This window comes from Urocitellus parryii, chromosome 1 (genome assembly GCF_045843805.1).
Source record: "Urocitellus parryii isolate mUroPar1 chromosome 1, mUroPar1.hap1, whole genome shotgun sequence".
NCBI classification, from domain to species: domain Eukaryota; kingdom Metazoa; phylum Chordata; class Mammalia; order Rodentia; family Sciuridae; genus Urocitellus; species Urocitellus parryii.
In genome coordinates this window covers 89,010,145-89,028,095 of record NC_135531.1, presented here as the reverse complement: position 1 = coordinate 89,028,095, position 17,951 = coordinate 89,010,145, and the positions used below count along the sequence as shown (strand labels likewise).

Sequence of the window (17,951 nt, the reverse complement as noted above, 5' to 3'; positions counted from 1 at the left end):
CAAAAAGAAATAATAGCAAATTCAAAAAGTTAAGATTCAGTTATCTAACCTATCATTTCACCATCAAATAATTTAACATATATCTTCCAAAAGCACTTTTTCTTAAATTATAAGCTAACATCTGGAAGATAAGCATTGCCATTCAAAGTTTTACATTTGGATGTTTATAATGGTCTTTTGACCACTCTGGACTCCTATAAACTGATCCTACCACTTTTTTTAACTATCACTCTCCTCTTGACATCTTTTCTCTTCCTTAATAACTTAAATTCTTTACTCAATCATTATAATCACTTTCTTACTCGAAGCTTTCCTCCTTTGCCCCTTTCTTAATTCATTCATCATACATACCTAGGAAAACCACAGCATTAAATAAATCTAACTATAGACAGCCTACTCTGCATCATGCCAGTGTAGCTGAGCACAGTTTATAGAACATTACTTACAAGTTCCATCCTAAACTTGTGATCCCAGCACTGTATCTTCCATCATATATTCTTGGTTGTGTTGTGCAGGATCACAACCTCAAGGGAGCCTTTGTTACTACCTAGCAATCACATTATATTGTCCTAGTCCATTCATTCTCCCATTCTCCTTCTCCTGTTCTTCCAGTATCCAATAACTCTTCTAACACTTTCATTCTCAGCCAATAAACAATCAGAAGAAAACATTCCCAGAATCTCTACCACCACCACATCCACACACCTATCAGGAATCACCATCCTGCCTTTCAATTATTGTGACAATATCAAAGCTACCCCATTTGAGTATTATAACTCATAATCTCTCACCTATTAATTCTGAAAACTTCTCCCTTACCTAAAAACATGGTTGGTTGGTTTGTTTTTGCCTTTCTACTGGATTATATTTTTAACATTCAGATAAAATAATTTCTTCTTCTTTAAGTACTGAACATTCCCAAATTTATTGCCTGAATTTTTTATGTGTACCTTTGAAATTTATAGAAATCCTTGTAAAACTTGTCTTTGCTCACTTCATACAATTCTCATTTCCTTCTCTCTTATATCCCTCTTAAATAGGTTTTATCCTCTATATTCTATTGAAACTGCTCAGTAGTGACCTTCATGTTGTTACTTCTAATACTCAATTATCGTTTCTCATTTTATAGCACTCATCAATAACATTTAATTCAATTGATTACTCCCTTTGCCTTGAAATATTTTCTTCACTAGGCTTCAAGGACATCTGATTCTCTTAATTTTTCATCTCCTATATTGGTTAGTTCTCAGTCTCTTCTATTGTTACTCCTGTTTGTAAACCTCTTAACTGAAGTGCCCCAGACTTTAATCTGTGTTTCTCTTTTCTTTTTTATCTTCTCTCATCTAGTGATTTTGAGCAGTCAAATCAGTTAAGTACCATCTAACACCTACAACACTCAAATTTATATTTGCAGTTCAAATCATGCTCCTAACCTCCAGGGCCAAATATCCAATTTCTACTGACATATCTTTTTGGAAAAACCAACTGAAATTTTGATCTTCCTCATCAGAGCTGTTCTACCTATAGCTTTTCAATTTCACTCAAAACCAATTCCATTCCTCCAACAGCACTAGCTAAAAATCTTAAAGTCATCTTTGACTCCTCTCATACTTCACATCCACAGTCGCTTAACCCTCAAACTATATCAAGACCTACCATCCTTGCTCAAACCATCATCTTCTTTCATCTAGGTTACTGCCAATAGTCTCATTTTCCCACTTTTGATCCCATTAAATACATTCTCAACACAGTTGCCACAGTGAACCATTTCACTCCAAAGTCATGGCATACCGTTCCTCTGTTATAACTCCCCAACCCAAAGACTCCCTGCTTACCTCAGAGAAAAGCTATAACCTTAATCATGACCCATAAAGCCCTAAAATCTATTCTTCATAATTTCTCTGACCTCTGCTTTCACACCTTCCTCTATTCAGGACTCCTGGCTGTACTTGAACAGTCCAGACATGCTCCTGCCTTACAGTCATTGCAATGAATGCACCTGTGAGCAGAATGTGCTTTCCTCAGACATCAGAGTGTCTTGCTAACTACATCCCTGTTTCAAGTGTTTGCTCAGATGTCACCTTCTCATTGTTATTTATCCAGACCAGCCTTTAAAACTGTCCCAACTTCTGACACTCTAGATCCCCAATCCTTTAGACTGCTCTGTATTTACTCCTTGAAACTTATCAACTTCCAGTGTAATATTTAATTTACTTATTTATTAACTGCCACTCCCTATGGAATGAGTAATCTTGAAGAGAAGAGATTCTTTTTATTTGTTTTATTCACTGATGTATACCAACATCTAGAAATGTGCTCATCACACAGTAGGTGATCAATAAATAATGCTTGAATAAAAATGAAAACCACATAATCAAAAACAGTAGAGAATTTTTGTGTAATATTTATCATGTTCTCCTCTGTATTCTGGCCAAAATTATACTAGATGAAAAAGATAATATCAGAAGAATGATCTATACAGAAAGAGATTAATACATTATACAACATAATTTATATTATCTTCAATATTTTTTTGGATTTTTTACAAATTAATGGGTTTTATCTCATTGAATTATGAAGCCAAAAGAAGCAACAATACATCTAAGAACCTGATTACACAATGCTTACTCTGGTTACATATCTGCATTGCTTAGAATCCATAAGAATACTCATCCATGGCCAATGGTACAATTTTTGAAAGTATTCTGCCACAAAGACATTCACCACTGAAGAGTCAATGTTTTAGGTGTAATTGCCATTAACAAGGATTACAGGGATTAGTTATCTGTCTCTTCTGCTCTTAAAATTTAGGCCCAGTTTTCACAACTTTCCATAATATTATAGCTTAATGTTAAGGTTTTTCAATTCTTACAATAGTCAACTAAATTCTCTTATTTAAATTTTACACCATTTATGAGGTAGAATTTTTTAAAAAGGAAAAGCCCATAAAACTTATGTTAAATCCAGGCTCTTTTTGTAAGGTTGCTCATAAAACAGTGCTTAAAAAACCATTGGGGGAAAAAAATCATTTATGCTTTATTATTTTTATTGTTTTCAAGTAAACTGAAAAGTTGCATTCTAAATACTATTCAAAAATATTAAAGTATGCAAAAATTCCATTGATATTAGTGGGAGTATCAATTTTTAAGAACCATACATTGTAAGTATTTCTACTTTCTTCATAAAATATATTATAAAATCTCATTAATTGGCATTAATTTTGGGGATCCCCTGTCTATTACTTTTAACTACATATATTACAGTATTAATCTATTACTTTTAACTACATATATTATAGTATTCCTCTATAGAATTAACTAATTGTAAAAACTTACTGACTTTAATTTTTCAACTAAACACTTACTAAAGACATTGTTTAAATGACTAGATAAGACATATTTATAATTATTCTTTCAATTATTTAAAATAAATTGGATGAAATGAAATATCTAGCATTGCTTTGCAAAAATAAACAGGTATTATCACCACTTAATAAATGAGTATGAGAAAAGAGCTTGAAGGTGTCAAAAGGTGGTTTGTTCTCTTAAACTTTATTATACATTCCCTTTGAAACATTGTTTATTCAATTCATTTGGTGAATAAAGATTTTCCTCAAAGATTATGAAATATTAAACTCCAAATGATTATAAAATCTTAAGAAAATGAGAATTAACTAATATATTTTATATTTGAAAGTCATGTTTATATACATAGTTATCAATAAGAATAGCTATCATCTAACAACTCAAATAACTATCTTTTATTCTATCATGATAATGTCAACATGTGTTATCTACACTTAAATTAGCCAGTATTAACCAATCCACCACTAAGTCAAGCCATTAACCAAATAACTAACAAATTCCACACCCACATGGTGATAGGAAAATATTATAAAATACACTCAAAAGCAAAAAAGACTTAAGGTTCTCAAATGCCAAGTAAAAGAAAAAAAATGAAAAACTTCTCTGAAAGAATGTATATACCAGATTGTTAAGGAGAATCATAAAGCAATAAGGAGAATCTAGCAGTACTGTAGAGCAAGGAACTAAAATTCATGAAGTGATCTATAGATTGGTATGGCTCAGTTAATAACAAAAATAGCAGTAACCACAATATTTCAAATATTTTATATTTATTTCCACATTTAACAGTTTCTAATTCAGCCTTTTGAAGACATTTGAATCCATTTACCAATCAAACTATACTTTTTTAGAATCACATAAAGTTACTAAAATATCAACTATAAATTCATTTACTATAATAGTTCTATCTATGGAATACATCCAGCTAACCCACAGAAAAAACAAGGATATAGCTCAGGTTTTTTCAACCACAGCACTATTGACACTTTGGGCTGGATAACTTTTCATTGGAGATGTGATAAAGAGGCTGCTCTATGAATGGAGGCTATTTAACAGCCTTTAGACACCAACAGCATCAACTAGTTGTTACAATGAAAAATGTCTGAAGATGCTGCCAAATCTCCCCTATTAGGCAAAACTTCCCGTTAATGAGAACCATCAACAGAAAGAAGAGGGAGAGAGAAGGGGAGATAAGGACGGAGAGAGGGAAATGAAAGAATTTTATTCCAGGCATTCTTAAACAATTAATAAAATAAACTTCAAGTTGGTGAATTACTAGCTAAAACTTCTTTTTAAAACTAAATCAATATTTTGATTTATGAAAACAATGAACATACCACCAATCTGAGGTAAATAAAACTCTACTACTCTTAAGAAGAAAAAACTAATAATAAACAGTTTTCTCCTTATTTCTTACTTCTATCTTAAGAAATACACCCTGCCTTCCTGCTGTCTCCCAGGAACAAAAACAATTATAGTTCTTTCTTTGCAGTTTTGAAGGCAAGAGATGAACGTTTTCCTCTGACTCTATAGCTGGTTTTGAAAGTGCTCTCCAGGTGACCTGAGATGACTGACAACTCTATTTTGCATTTAAAAACAAGTCTGATAGGACCTGCATATTAACAAGAGCAATAATTTGTTATAGCAAGTTAGAACTAAATTTTGTATTCACTTGTTGGCTAGACACTACTCTTTCAAGTCACTCACTGGATTACTCTTTGGCTTACCATAGATGTAACTGATCGTGCATCTTCTTCATAATTTACTATTGGAGGTGGCTCTTTTCCATCATTTTCTTGTACTTTTTGCTCTAGTAATTCTTTCTGTGCTGCAAACTTTGCCTCAGTGCATTTCAGCTGTTGGACCGATTGTTTCAGCTCTTCAAGTGTCTGTTTTTGGCTTAGCAGAAGCACAATACTAAAAAACAATAAATTAAATATAAATTACTACAATTTTTTTAAGTGAAGACATTAACAGAAAGTATATATGTAGATTATGTTTTTATTTCCTTTCATTTTCCTTTTTATAGGAGTCCTTCAGAATCATAAGAAAATGAAATTAAACATTTTTAGTTGTCACAATAGTTAGGAAAAGTTATCATATACAAAATGGAAGAAAGTATTTGGAAATAAAGCCCAAATTCAAAATGCTTTCAAATATATTGTGATCTATGACATTCATTTTACTTTACACCTAGACCATCTTCTTCATAGAGTAAATATACTTAGGTCCAGAAGTTTAGGGCCTAAAATGAATGAAAATGACAGAAGAATTTTAAATTTATTTCAAATTTCAATGGTAATATAGTAAGGGTAAGATCTGTGCCTAGGGTAAAAGAAATGAATTAATGCGACTCTCAGCAGTGTGTATATTATCAGGCAAGTAATAGGGAAAGGGATTATGGCAAGGAATGGGGTTCAGTGTGATTGTGGAAAGAATTATAAACTAAGTCCACAAACCTATCCAATATTAACATAAAGACAGATCACCCCACCCTCTTTTAGAGAACTTGCCCCTAAAAAGGCTGCATTCAATGGGAGTTTCAAACTCATTTATACACATATAAGCCATAGGAAAACAGGTAGGGATGGTGGAAAGGCCTCTGGAAACACCTCATTTGTAGAGTATATATTAATATCATGAAAGAACTATGCCACACGCACTGCCAAAAGTTATTAATTCATAAGAGACAATAGATTTTAAATTAGAAAAAGCTTCATAATTTGGGCATAAAGTCAGAAAATGATAAATTCTGAAACTTGAAACTTTCAAGAATCAAAATGTAAACAGAACAAGTGTTTTTAACCACAATGAACCCACAGAGAGATAGATATAACTCATCTGCTGATTGATGTTCTGGGTGTAAGCTCATGACTACTATAAAGAAAGCAAGTCTTTATATTGCATTGAGTTTCAGGGGAAGATATACCAACAGAAATGTGGAGAACAGTGCTTGGGAAAATTGAACTAATGAGTGAGAATATTTGTAGGAGACCTAGAAATGTCCAGAAGACAGATTACTCTAAATAGTAGAATTCAATAAATGATAATTATCATTTATATCACCATCATTCTAAGTCCATGGCCTATTTTCTAAATCTGCACAGATTTCTTGGTAAATTCATGCTGGTTTGCTTATTAGTCAGTAATTGCTTTTTTACAATAAATTTGTATTTTGATGTCTTAGGGAATCCTTCCAGAGAAACATGACTTGTTAATATAATCACTTTAGTGAACAGAATGTTTTAAGGACCCAAGTCCTAGAAAAAATTACATCTACTCTATACTAAGAGCTTCTTAAGGGTTTCTTCTTTGCATCTTCCTAGCCAAAAAAAGAAAGAAAGAGAGAGAGAGAGAGAGAGAGAGAGAGAGAGAGAGAGAGAGGGAGGGAGAGAGAGGGGAGAAAAGAAAAGCAAAGAAAAGAAAATGATAATAAGTAACTAAGTAACAATTTAAATTATTTTTTAAATGTGGACAAAACAAACAGAGGGGTATACTTGAAAATAACAATATAGTACTGTTAGCAGTACTTCATAAAGACAAATGGGAAAATGTAAAAAATAAATTAAAAGAATGAAAATAAGCTTTGCAAAAGTGAAATATGAAATAACAAGGCATAATAATTACCAAAAAAGTAAATGTTAATGAGTACCCAAATATAATTTTTAAAAACATCTATTTATGGGAGTAAACAGCATAAATTTGACTCTATCTTGAACCTGTGGCAAACTGAAAAACAGTCCCCTAAAGATGACCAGATGCTCATTTCCAAAACCAATAGAATAAGTTATCTCACACAGCAAAAAAAAAAAAAAAAAAAAAATGTCTAGATATGATTAAGTTAAAAATTTTAATATGGGTATATTATCCTGGATTATCCCAAATGACCCCAAGTAACTTAACTATCCTCATAAGAGGAAGACAAGAGACAATTTCAGAAAGGGCAGTTGACAACTGAAATGATAGGGGAAAAAACAATGTGCTGAGAGGCCAAACCAAGAGAAGGAAGATAGCCTTTAGAAGCTGGAAAAAGTAAAGAAGACTCCACAAGAAATCATTCCTATAAATACATTGCTTTTAGTGCATAAAGCTCATTCAGACCTAAAGAAATATAATTGAATAAATTTGTGTGTGTGTGTTTGTATATGTACAGGTATGTATATGCTTTTAAATTACCATAAAAAGATAATATGGATATTATCACATATGTATAATACTTTTAAGTTATCTTAAAATGGGAAATGAGAATTAATATTGTCAAATGGCCAAACTACCAAAAAACACTATACAGATTTAATGCAATTCTTATTAAGGTTCCAATGACATTCTTTATAGAAATAGAAGAGGCAGTCATGAAATTTGTTTGGAAAAATAAGAGGCCCAGAGTAGCCAAACCAATCCTCAGCAAGAAAACTGAAGCAGGAGGGATCACAATACCAAACCTTAAATTATACTACAGAGCCACAGTAAAAAACAAAAAACAAAAACAAAAACAAAAAAAACACAGCAAGATATTGTCACCAAAACACATATGTAGACCAACAGTCAGACACAAACACACACAAATACAGTTATCTCATACTAGACTACTAGACAAAGGTGCCAAAAACATACATTGGAAAAAGATATCCTCTTCAACAAATGGTGCTGGAAAAACTAGATATCAATGTGTAGCAAAATGAAACTAAAATCCTATCTCTCACTATGCAGAAAAATCAACTCAATATGGATCAAGAACTTAGGCACTAGAACAGAGACCCTGCACCTAATAGAAGAAAAAGTAGGCCCAAATCTCTACCATGTTGACTTAGGAACTAACTTCCTTAACAAGACTCCTAAAGTACAAGAAGAAAAATCAGGAATCAATAAATTAGATTGAATGAAACTAAAACGTTTCTTCTCTGCAAAGGAAAACAATCAGTAATATGAAGAGAGAGCTTACAGAAATGGGAGAAAATATTTACCATATGCACCTCAAATAGAGCATTAATCTCCAGGATATATAAAGAACTCAAAAAATTTAACACACACACACACACACACACACACAAAATAACCTAATCAATAAATAGGTTAAGAAACTAAACAGATACTTCACAGAAGAAGAAATAATCAATCAACAATATATGAAAAATATTCAATATCTCTAGCAATTTAAGAAATGCAAATTGAAACTATACTGAGATTCCACGTCACTCCTAGTCAAAATGGCAATTATCAGGAATACAAATAACAAATTGGTGAGGATGTGAGGAAAAAGATATACATTTTTGGTGAGACCACAAATTAGTGCAATCACTCTGGAAAGCAGTGTGGAGATTCCTCAGAAAACTTTGAATGGAACCACCACTTAACCCAGTTATCCCACTCCATGGTATATATACAAAGGACTTAAAATCAGCATAATACAGTGTTGCAGCCACATCAATGTTCATAGCAGCTTAACTCACAATAGCTAAGCTATGGATCCAAACCATGTGGCCTTCAACAGATTAATGGATAAAGAAAATGTGATACATATACACAAAGGAATATTACTTAACCCCCCCCCAAAAAAAAAGAATGAAATCATGGCATTTACCAGTAAATGAATGGAACGGGAGACTATTATTCTAAGTGAAATAAGCCAACCTTCAAAAACCAAAGGCCAAATGTTCTCTGATATTCAGATGTTGACTCACAATAGGCAATAGGGAGGGAGGAGTGGAGGTTCACCAAATTGGACAGGGGGGCATGTGGGGAAGGGAGAGGGGATGGGAATGGGAAAGTCAGTAGAATGAGTTGACCATAACTTTACTATGTTCATATATGAATACACAACCAGTGTAACTCCACATCATGTACAACCATAAAAATGAGAAATTATAATCCATGTATGTATGATATGCCAAAATACATTCTACTGTCATGTACAACTAAAAAGAACAAATCATATATATATAAAAATGGGTCATGGACTTAAATATAAAATCTAAAACTATTAAATTTTTAGCAAAATGTAAAAAAATTCAAGGTCTAATTAGGCAAAGAACTTTTAGACTTGATACCAAAAGAATAAATCACAAAAGGTGAAATAAATTGGACTATATTAAAATTTAATTTTCTTCTTTTTTTTGAAGAGAGAGAGAGAGAGGTTTTTTTAATATTTATTTTTCAGTTTTCGGTGGACACAACATCTTTTATTTTATTTTTATGGGGTGCTGAGGATCAAACCTAGTGCCCCACACATGCCAGGCGAACACGCTACCGCTTGAGCCACATCCCCAGCCCAAAATTTAATTTTCTTCTAAAAGATTTTGTCAAGAAAATGAAAATGAAGCTACAGACTGGGAGAAAAACTATTTGTAAATCACATATCTGATGTTTTGTATTTTGTGGTCAATGTCAAAACCTGGGTTTTAATATTATTTTAAAGTTTTTCAAGATATTACCATGGAAGAAATTGACTATAAGGTACAAGGAATCTCTCTATATTGTTTCTTATTATTACATGTTAATGTATAATTATCTAAAAATATCTGTTTTGAGGATAAGACTTGTTATACTCCTTCAGGAGTTGTAAATATTAGACGATGCTGTGAAATATTTATATTAAAATCAAATTTAAAGAATTTGATTTTAGTCGCTTATTATCATTTGATAGGGCAAATTATTCTATAAGCAAACTAATTTAGAAATGACTTAAGAATGTGAATATCTAATATGGAATATTTTTAGTATTCATAAAGAAATATAATACGTTTGCATTATTTTCAAGTAATATAGTATAGGTTGCTAACAAAGCTATAAGTAACAATAAGTCTAAACCAATTTAAAACCAGATAAAAACTTATTTTGATTATATATGTATTTAAATATACATGTACAGATATATACAGATGGTCACAAAAACAGGAAGTACCCAAGAAACCTTAAGAAATAAAATCCAAACACATCACCCTAGGATCCTTTTAAGATTTTTTTTAGTGAAATATTTTAACAAATAATGCAAAGGCAAACATCAACCACTCCAATGTATAAATGAATGGGATTTAGCAGTGACCATTTAGTTATATAATATACTTAATATTGTCAAGATTTTATCCTGAAGCAAACAATAAAAATTCCATGGTAACACAGGCTAACAGAAATTGGGTTTCATACCCTGAAAAGCTTGGCAAACGTGACACTCCCCTCTAACATATTTCTAAGTATGCTATTAAAATCATAAGATCAATAAAAACTATGATCAAAAAGATAGAAGCTTTGGAATCAGAAACTAATACATTTTCTAAAACTTATATGTGGTCATAGGTAAGTAATATAAATTCTCAAAGTCCTACAGGTAAAATATAGGCCATTATGAAGAAGGAATAGAAAAATAACATTCAGTGAGATTTTATCATTTCCAACATAGTATGTGATACAAAGTAAAAATTCAAGAAATGCTACTTTCCATATTCCCATCACCTATCAAGTTCATTCTCCTTTACTCTTATTCTCATCTTCTAATAAATACAAATAAATGAAGGAAAAAGACTGCACCATAGTGTAAATGAAAAGATACAAATAACTGAATTAAGAAAACACATTTTTAAAAAGTCCCAAACTTCCAGATTAAGAAAAACTGTAAAGATTACCTTCTCTAGCAAATATATACTCAGACATCCTAGAAAAAAGGGATCAGCATACCCAATTGTCTTTCTTTTTTTTTGTTGTTGGTTGTTTGTTTTGGTACTGGGGACTGAACCCAGGTTCACTTTACCACTGGGCCACTTCCTCAGCTCATTTTAATTTTTAATTTTGAAATAGGTCTCACTAAGTTGCTTAGGCCCTCACTAAGTTGCAGAGGCTGGCTTTGAACTTGTGAGTCTCCTGCCTCATCCTCTAAATCACAGCGATTACAGGTGTGCACCACTGTGCCCAGCCCTGATGTCTTTCTTTACATTCACTAAACTTTAAAATAGGAGACATTTATATTGTGTGCATTTGTAAAACTATAAAAGAAAAAACAATTTGGTTATTTGTAAACATGTAAAGATATACATTCACCAATAGAGAAGAGCAAAAGTTGAATTTTATAAGTGTGATGATTAAGTTTTATTTTCATAATTCAAAAAGAATCTTCTGTTGATGCAATGCTGAAAGTTTCTAGATTAAATGAATGCCCAATGTAACTCAAATCTTTCTGTTCTCTTTTTTGTTTTTATTGGTACCTAATAATTTCTACAGAATAATGGGTCTCATTGTGCCATACTTGTATATGCACATACATAGTTTGATTAGTTTCATTCTCCTTTGCTTTTTTTTTAGTTGCACAATACCTTTATTTATTTATTTTTATGTGGTGCTGAGGATCAAACCCAGCACCCTTGAACATGCTAGGCAAGAGCTCTATCCCTGAGCCACAACCCCAGCTCCATTCTCCTTTGCTTTTAAAAGGCATACTCATTCCAAAATGATATTGTAATAGATAGAATGATTATATGCTTCCAAAATTCATATGCTAAAATCCAACCCCTACATGATGGTTTTAGAAGGTGAGGCCTTTGGAAGGTAATTAGGCTATGAGGGTGGTCTCCTCATGAATAGAATTAGTGTCCTTTTAAAAGGGACCCAAGATAATCATTTCATTCTCAATTGGCCACATAAGGATACAAGAAGACAGCCATCTGTAAAAGGTCCATAGGAGAACCCAACCAGTAACGCACCCTGATCTTAGTCTTCCAGCCTTTAGAACTATGAAAAATAAAGAATATTATTTACAAGTCACCTTGTCTATGGTACTTTATTATAGAATCCCAAACTGACTATGACAGAAATTTAATACCAAATTGTATAAGAAATACAGTATAAATAAGAGAAGCAGGACTCAATATTCTATGTTATAACAGGAAAGATGCTAGTGTCTTTCACTGAAATAGAGTATAGTAAGAGTAAACTAGATGAGGTTTGGTTCAGCTATATTGAGATTTTTAAATTTAGACTTATACATGGGCAATGTAGGATAACTTCTAAGACATCCCAAATGGGCTAACAAGTAGCCAAAAAATCTGAGAGTAAAAAAACTTGGGCCATCTTCAGAAGATTACCTAGAGTAAGAGGTCAGGGAGAAGAGTGACAAAGCAAATGGTCATGATTTTAGTTACTCCATAATGGATTGAGTGAGTGGAGAAGATTGAGCTGGCAAAGAAATGACCAGCAAAATAGGAATAATCTGGCATCTTGGGTTCCAAATGTAAAGGGAAAGGAAAGAACATGAAGCAGCAAAGTCAGATACTGTTGAAAGATCAGGAAAGACAGTTATCAAAGAAGAGGTCACTGGTAATCTTAACACACCTATTTCTAGAGCAATAGGGAAAAATTATATGTAAGTTGAAAACTAAGTGGGAATTGACATGGTGAGTGCAACACTCTTAGAACAACTTTAAACCAAAAGAACAGAAGGCAAAGATAATAACTGGGGAAATATGGAGACTAAAAATGAGTCTTGGGAGTTGGGGGCATAATTCAGTGGAAGAGCACATCCTAGTATGCACAAGGCCTTAGGGTTCAATCCCACGCACTGAAGGAAAAAAACAGTGAGGGGGTTGGAAAGTAGGGAGGTAAAAATTGTTTTTTGGAACTAAGACTTGAGTACATATAAAAAATGAGCACAACTTTGGGGGTGGAGGTAAAAATAATATATAAAATAGTGTAAAATTTATGGGAAAGTAAGAGATCATACGATAATTTCTAAAATATCACAAGAAATAAACTCAGAACAAGAAAACTCAGTTGAAACAAGGAAAAAGAATGAATGCTAATGTGAATAGGTGTGGATGTCTAGTTCCCCCATAATAAGGGAGTTATCACCTAATGTTTCTAATTTTTTCTGCAGTATATAAGTCCATCTGCTTACAATAATGAGCAGAACAAGAGGATCATAAATTTCACAGAAGCAAAGAATATTTGTAAATTTGTGCAGAAATAAGAGCAAGTGTGTAGACCGGAAAAATCCAACACATCACAAATTCCTTGAGAGTCAAACAAGTTGTGAGAGTATGATAGCAAGTCAGGATTAGAGAAATCATACCAGCAACCATTGTTGTTGATGCATGCCATTACCTATCAGATCAGTAATTTAAGGTTATAGATCAAAATTTAAATTTTGAAGGAACAGAAAAGACACTATAATTAGTGAAAGGAATAATATACCAAGATATGTAAACTCAGAAACCCAGGAAGATATTTACAATCCGGAAATCAGCCAGACAAACAATAGTAAAACAAAAACAACACAACAAACCTCAGGGAGATTTGCATAGGTGAATCAGATTACTATTTTCTAATCGGTTTGTCTGCTTCCTTTTAACACAGTACAAACCAGTTTCTGGCTAATATTGGTCTGACACTTTAATAAAGGGATTCATAGTGCATTTGGTAAAAATGAATGTGGGAAAGTAAAGAGAGCTTTATGTAGAGGGGTCTTTCAAAACATAGTTCAAACTGTTAAAATATCGAAACATGATCAATCTATTTTCAAAAACATGGCATCACTTTCTAGGGCACACCACATCTACAAAAATGCAGAAGCATTTTTCAAGAGTCCTAGAAATTAACTCAATTATACAAAGATTTATACTTAAATTGAAGTTTCCATTTCTGGAAATGTTTTGGTTGTAACACAGAACGATTTGTATAAAATTTCATCAATTAAGCTTTCTTGCTTCAGTTGTTTTTCTTTTACTCACTCAGACTTCTTTTCACAGGTCTTAGAAGACTCTTCAATTCTCTTCTCTAGCTCCAGGACAGCCTCCTCCTTGTTTAGAAGCATCTGCTGTGTCTGCATAAGTTCTTCAGCTAAAGTTTTCAACCTAGAATGGCAATTTCAACATTATCAATCAACACATTAATTATGTAGACTTTACACTTACCAAGAAAGCGCTCACAATCTAACACTGTGATATCTAGAATAAGAGCCACATGTAACTTAATTTGAATTAAAATGTCCATTCCTTGGTTGCATTAGCCATGCTTCAAGTGCTAAATTGAAATGTGACTAGTAGTTTACCTCACTCAATGAGAACACTGCATACCAATAGAGAACATTTTAATATTTCCAAGAAGTATTCATGGGCAGTGTTGGTGTAAAAAGTCTAATTTCATCAAATTAGACAAATTAAACTACAAAAAAGAAAAATGGAAACAAAGTGAGAAAGAAGAAAGATGAGGATTAAGTAAATAAAAAAACAGCTGAATAAAATTCTATACATATTCAACCAGAGAGCAATCCTGAGCTAAGACTATAAGTCAGAAAAACCAGAAACAGACTTGGTAAAACAAGTATCTGTTTCAGACGTGAGGGAATATTGAATATTTGACATCCTGTTGGATACACATTGATTCCCATAGTTGGATCAGTTAAGTTGGTGTAATCCTAAACAATAGAAGCCAATGTTTTCTATAAAGGTCTGGAGAGTAAGTATGTATTTGGGTTTTGCCACCAAAAAGTAAAATCAAGGATATTATGTAGGTAGTCATATAAAAAAGATAGAAAATAAATATTCACAAATATTTTGTTGGTAAATTTAAAATAGAATAATAATTGAAAACAATTTATTGTAATATTAGCCTATTAATCATTTATAGGTGATAATACTTCTCTTCTTTGGGGCTTAAAGTTAGTGCTTATCAAAATCAACTGTAAATGCTCATCTGTTAATGCAGATATACAATGAGATTTTACATACTTCACTCTGGAAATGTCTCTTCACAGAGATTGGTACCAGCATATATCAATATTGATCCATGAGCATATGACTTTAATTAAGTTCAGCCAGAACATAGCAGGCATAATATCATTGCATAATAAACACAATTACATGGCTTTGCCATGTAATTCAGTAACAAAACAATCTACACTCTACTTTGCCTTAAAAGTAAGGCATTCAAAATCCATTCTCTTCTTGTTTTGACACAATAGGCATGAACTGATAATAAAAAGTAAATAAAATGCTGCAGTATGCCAATACATGTCACACTCAAAATGGTTCTGAATTATAACTGTGTCACTCTAATTTGTATTGTGCCAAGCAGTGGTGTGACGTCATGAGACTGCCAAATATGGTTGCTATCACAACACAACTGCTTGACCCTGCTGTTGCAACAGGAAATCACCCAGAGACAACAGGTAAATGAATAAACATGACTATGTACCAATAAAACTTTATTTATATACTCTGATATTCAAATTTCATGTAATTTTCAGGTGACACAAAGTAAATTTCTCTTTGATTTCCTTTCAACCATTTAAAAATAAACAGAATTCTTAGCTCATGGGCTGCATAAGAATAGGCAGCAAGATGAATTGGTTCATAGGCTACATACAGATTATTAACTCATGCCCTGCAAGATCTGGGAGAATCACTTTTCCACATAGAAAATTTATATTCTTCATTTAAGAGATCCTACGTTATATTCCATAATAAATGCTAAACCTGTTATGATTTTAAATTTGTAAAAATGTAGTGAGAAGCATGAGGTCTGAAGTTGGGCTTTGTTTTGCTTTGTTTGTTAATTTTTTTAAGTTGTAGATGGACACAATACCTTTATTTTATTTATTTTTTATGTGCTGCTTAGAATCGATCCCCAGTGCTTCACACATGCTAAGTGAGCACTCTACCACTGAGCCACAACCCTAGCCCAGGCTTTACTTTAGAATATAAGATTATATATACATTTTACACAATCTTGTGGAATTATATATACTATTGATAGGAATTAATATAATAATAATACTTCACATGAAATTAGAAAATAGAATGAACAAAAAAACAAAATAAGACCTTAACTTGACTATTTTGCTAAAATCAACCAAAATTACTCCTTTGACAAGCACAGTAATGTTCACATTATTTTGGAATAACCTATCTATGATTTGCTATAAACTGCTAATGTGCCAGTTCATAACTCCATTAAAGTTTGCAATAAATCTCAAATATATGCTTCATCTATCCAAAATAACAAAAATCACAATGAACATTTAAATATATTTTTATGTTCATAATTTTATATCCTGACTATTTAAATTACTTAATGAACTAAAATAATGATTTCCAAGTTATTTAATTAAACAGTGATTGAATAAGAAGAAATATTTGAATATTCAATTTTAGAATATGTCTGATAAAAATCAATTCTTATTTTTAATATATTCTTATATATAGTACCCTTTCCCGCATTTGGCAAAGAAGGTAGATCCAATAAAAAAGAGGTTGTTGACGTGGCAAAAGAGTAGTTATAGATAACAGAGCAAAGAAAGAATCTTCAAATTCAAGTCTGAAAATAATGCAACCTAAAACTATGTTTGATGGGAAGAATACAACTTCAGATGTACAGTGCCAGTTGTTATCAGAGCCTGAGAAACAGCCTACCACCACAGGGTAATATACCATGCAAACACTCCTCTTATAAAAAGGAAATAATTCTATAAATCATTAAATTTAACTCTTCTTGGCGTACACACCAATATAAATATAGCTGACATGCAGATAATGAGATTATGATAAATTTTTTTGTGATACATGTTTAGACAGGTTAAGGCAATAACTTTGTCATGAATAGATTATGTCATTAGATTTCTATCATACAGGATTTAAGTAATCTGTCCAGTTTTACTTAAATAATTTGGCAGATATTATATCAATTTACATTTCTGCCAATACTTTATAAGAGGGTTCATTTCTTAATTTTTTTAATATTTTAATATTTATATTTTTTAGGTGTAGATGGACACAACACAATGCCTTTATTTTTTATGTGGTACTGAGGATCGAACCCGGGTCCTGCCCGTGCTAGGAGAGGGCTCCACCGCTGAGCCACAATCCCAGGCCCTCATTTCTTTATGCCTTACAAAACATTGAATATTATCAAATTACTTACATCTTTGCCAATCTGATAAGTAAAATAGTTTCTTTTTCATTTATATTTCTTTGTCAATGAAGTATATCTTTTCACATAATCACTGGAGATTTGTATTTATTTTTCTAATAGCTATCTGTTCCTTTCATTCCTAATGAAATATTTCAATACAATCAATAAATTAACAATTTTAATGTCTTCAGGAAAGTATAGGTGTTAACTCTAACATGTTAACACTACAGTAACAAAAAAGTAACTCTTACATTCAAATATCTTAAATTTATCTTAACATTTCCAATAAACATATCAAGTGACTCTTTCTTGGAATAAAATTTTTGAACTGTAATCTTAAACTCATCCTGAAGACAATGCAATGAAATGTAGCTCAATTTTTTTTCTCAGTAAGATGTAAGCAATTAAATCTTAGAGCATATTAACAAATATTTATTATCTTAATTAATGATATTTTGTTCACTGTTTTATCACCATGATTAAGAAACAATGATTTATAAGTATAACTAATTCTATCCTCATTATACCCTGAAAAGAAAAAAAAAAACAAATTCTTCTTCAGTTATAAAATCTCTGATTACAAAAGCTCATAACAGGTAGCTTTTTAAATTTTACCACATTATATAACCCAATATTTATATGTTCATTCTTTTTGGCGTTTATTAAGTAAATTATCAATTTTAGTATAAACTT

General features: G+C 31.9%; 1 protein-coding gene across 1 annotated transcript in view; it reads right to left on the bottom strand.

Moving 5' to 3' along the window:
• The window catches only part of Fer (FER tyrosine kinase), a 414,004-nt gene that overhangs the window by 302,044 nt on the left and 94,009 nt on the right, over window positions 1-17,951 (bottom strand). The window contains exons 9-10 of the mRNA XM_026391317.2: window positions 14,078-14,200; window positions 5,093-5,282 (exon numbers count right to left, since the gene is read on the bottom strand). Of these exons, the coding sequence (XP_026247102.1) occupies window positions 5,093-5,282; window positions 14,078-14,200 (313 nt within the window). The remainder of the gene's footprint in view (window positions 1-5,092; window positions 5,283-14,077; window positions 14,201-17,951) is intronic.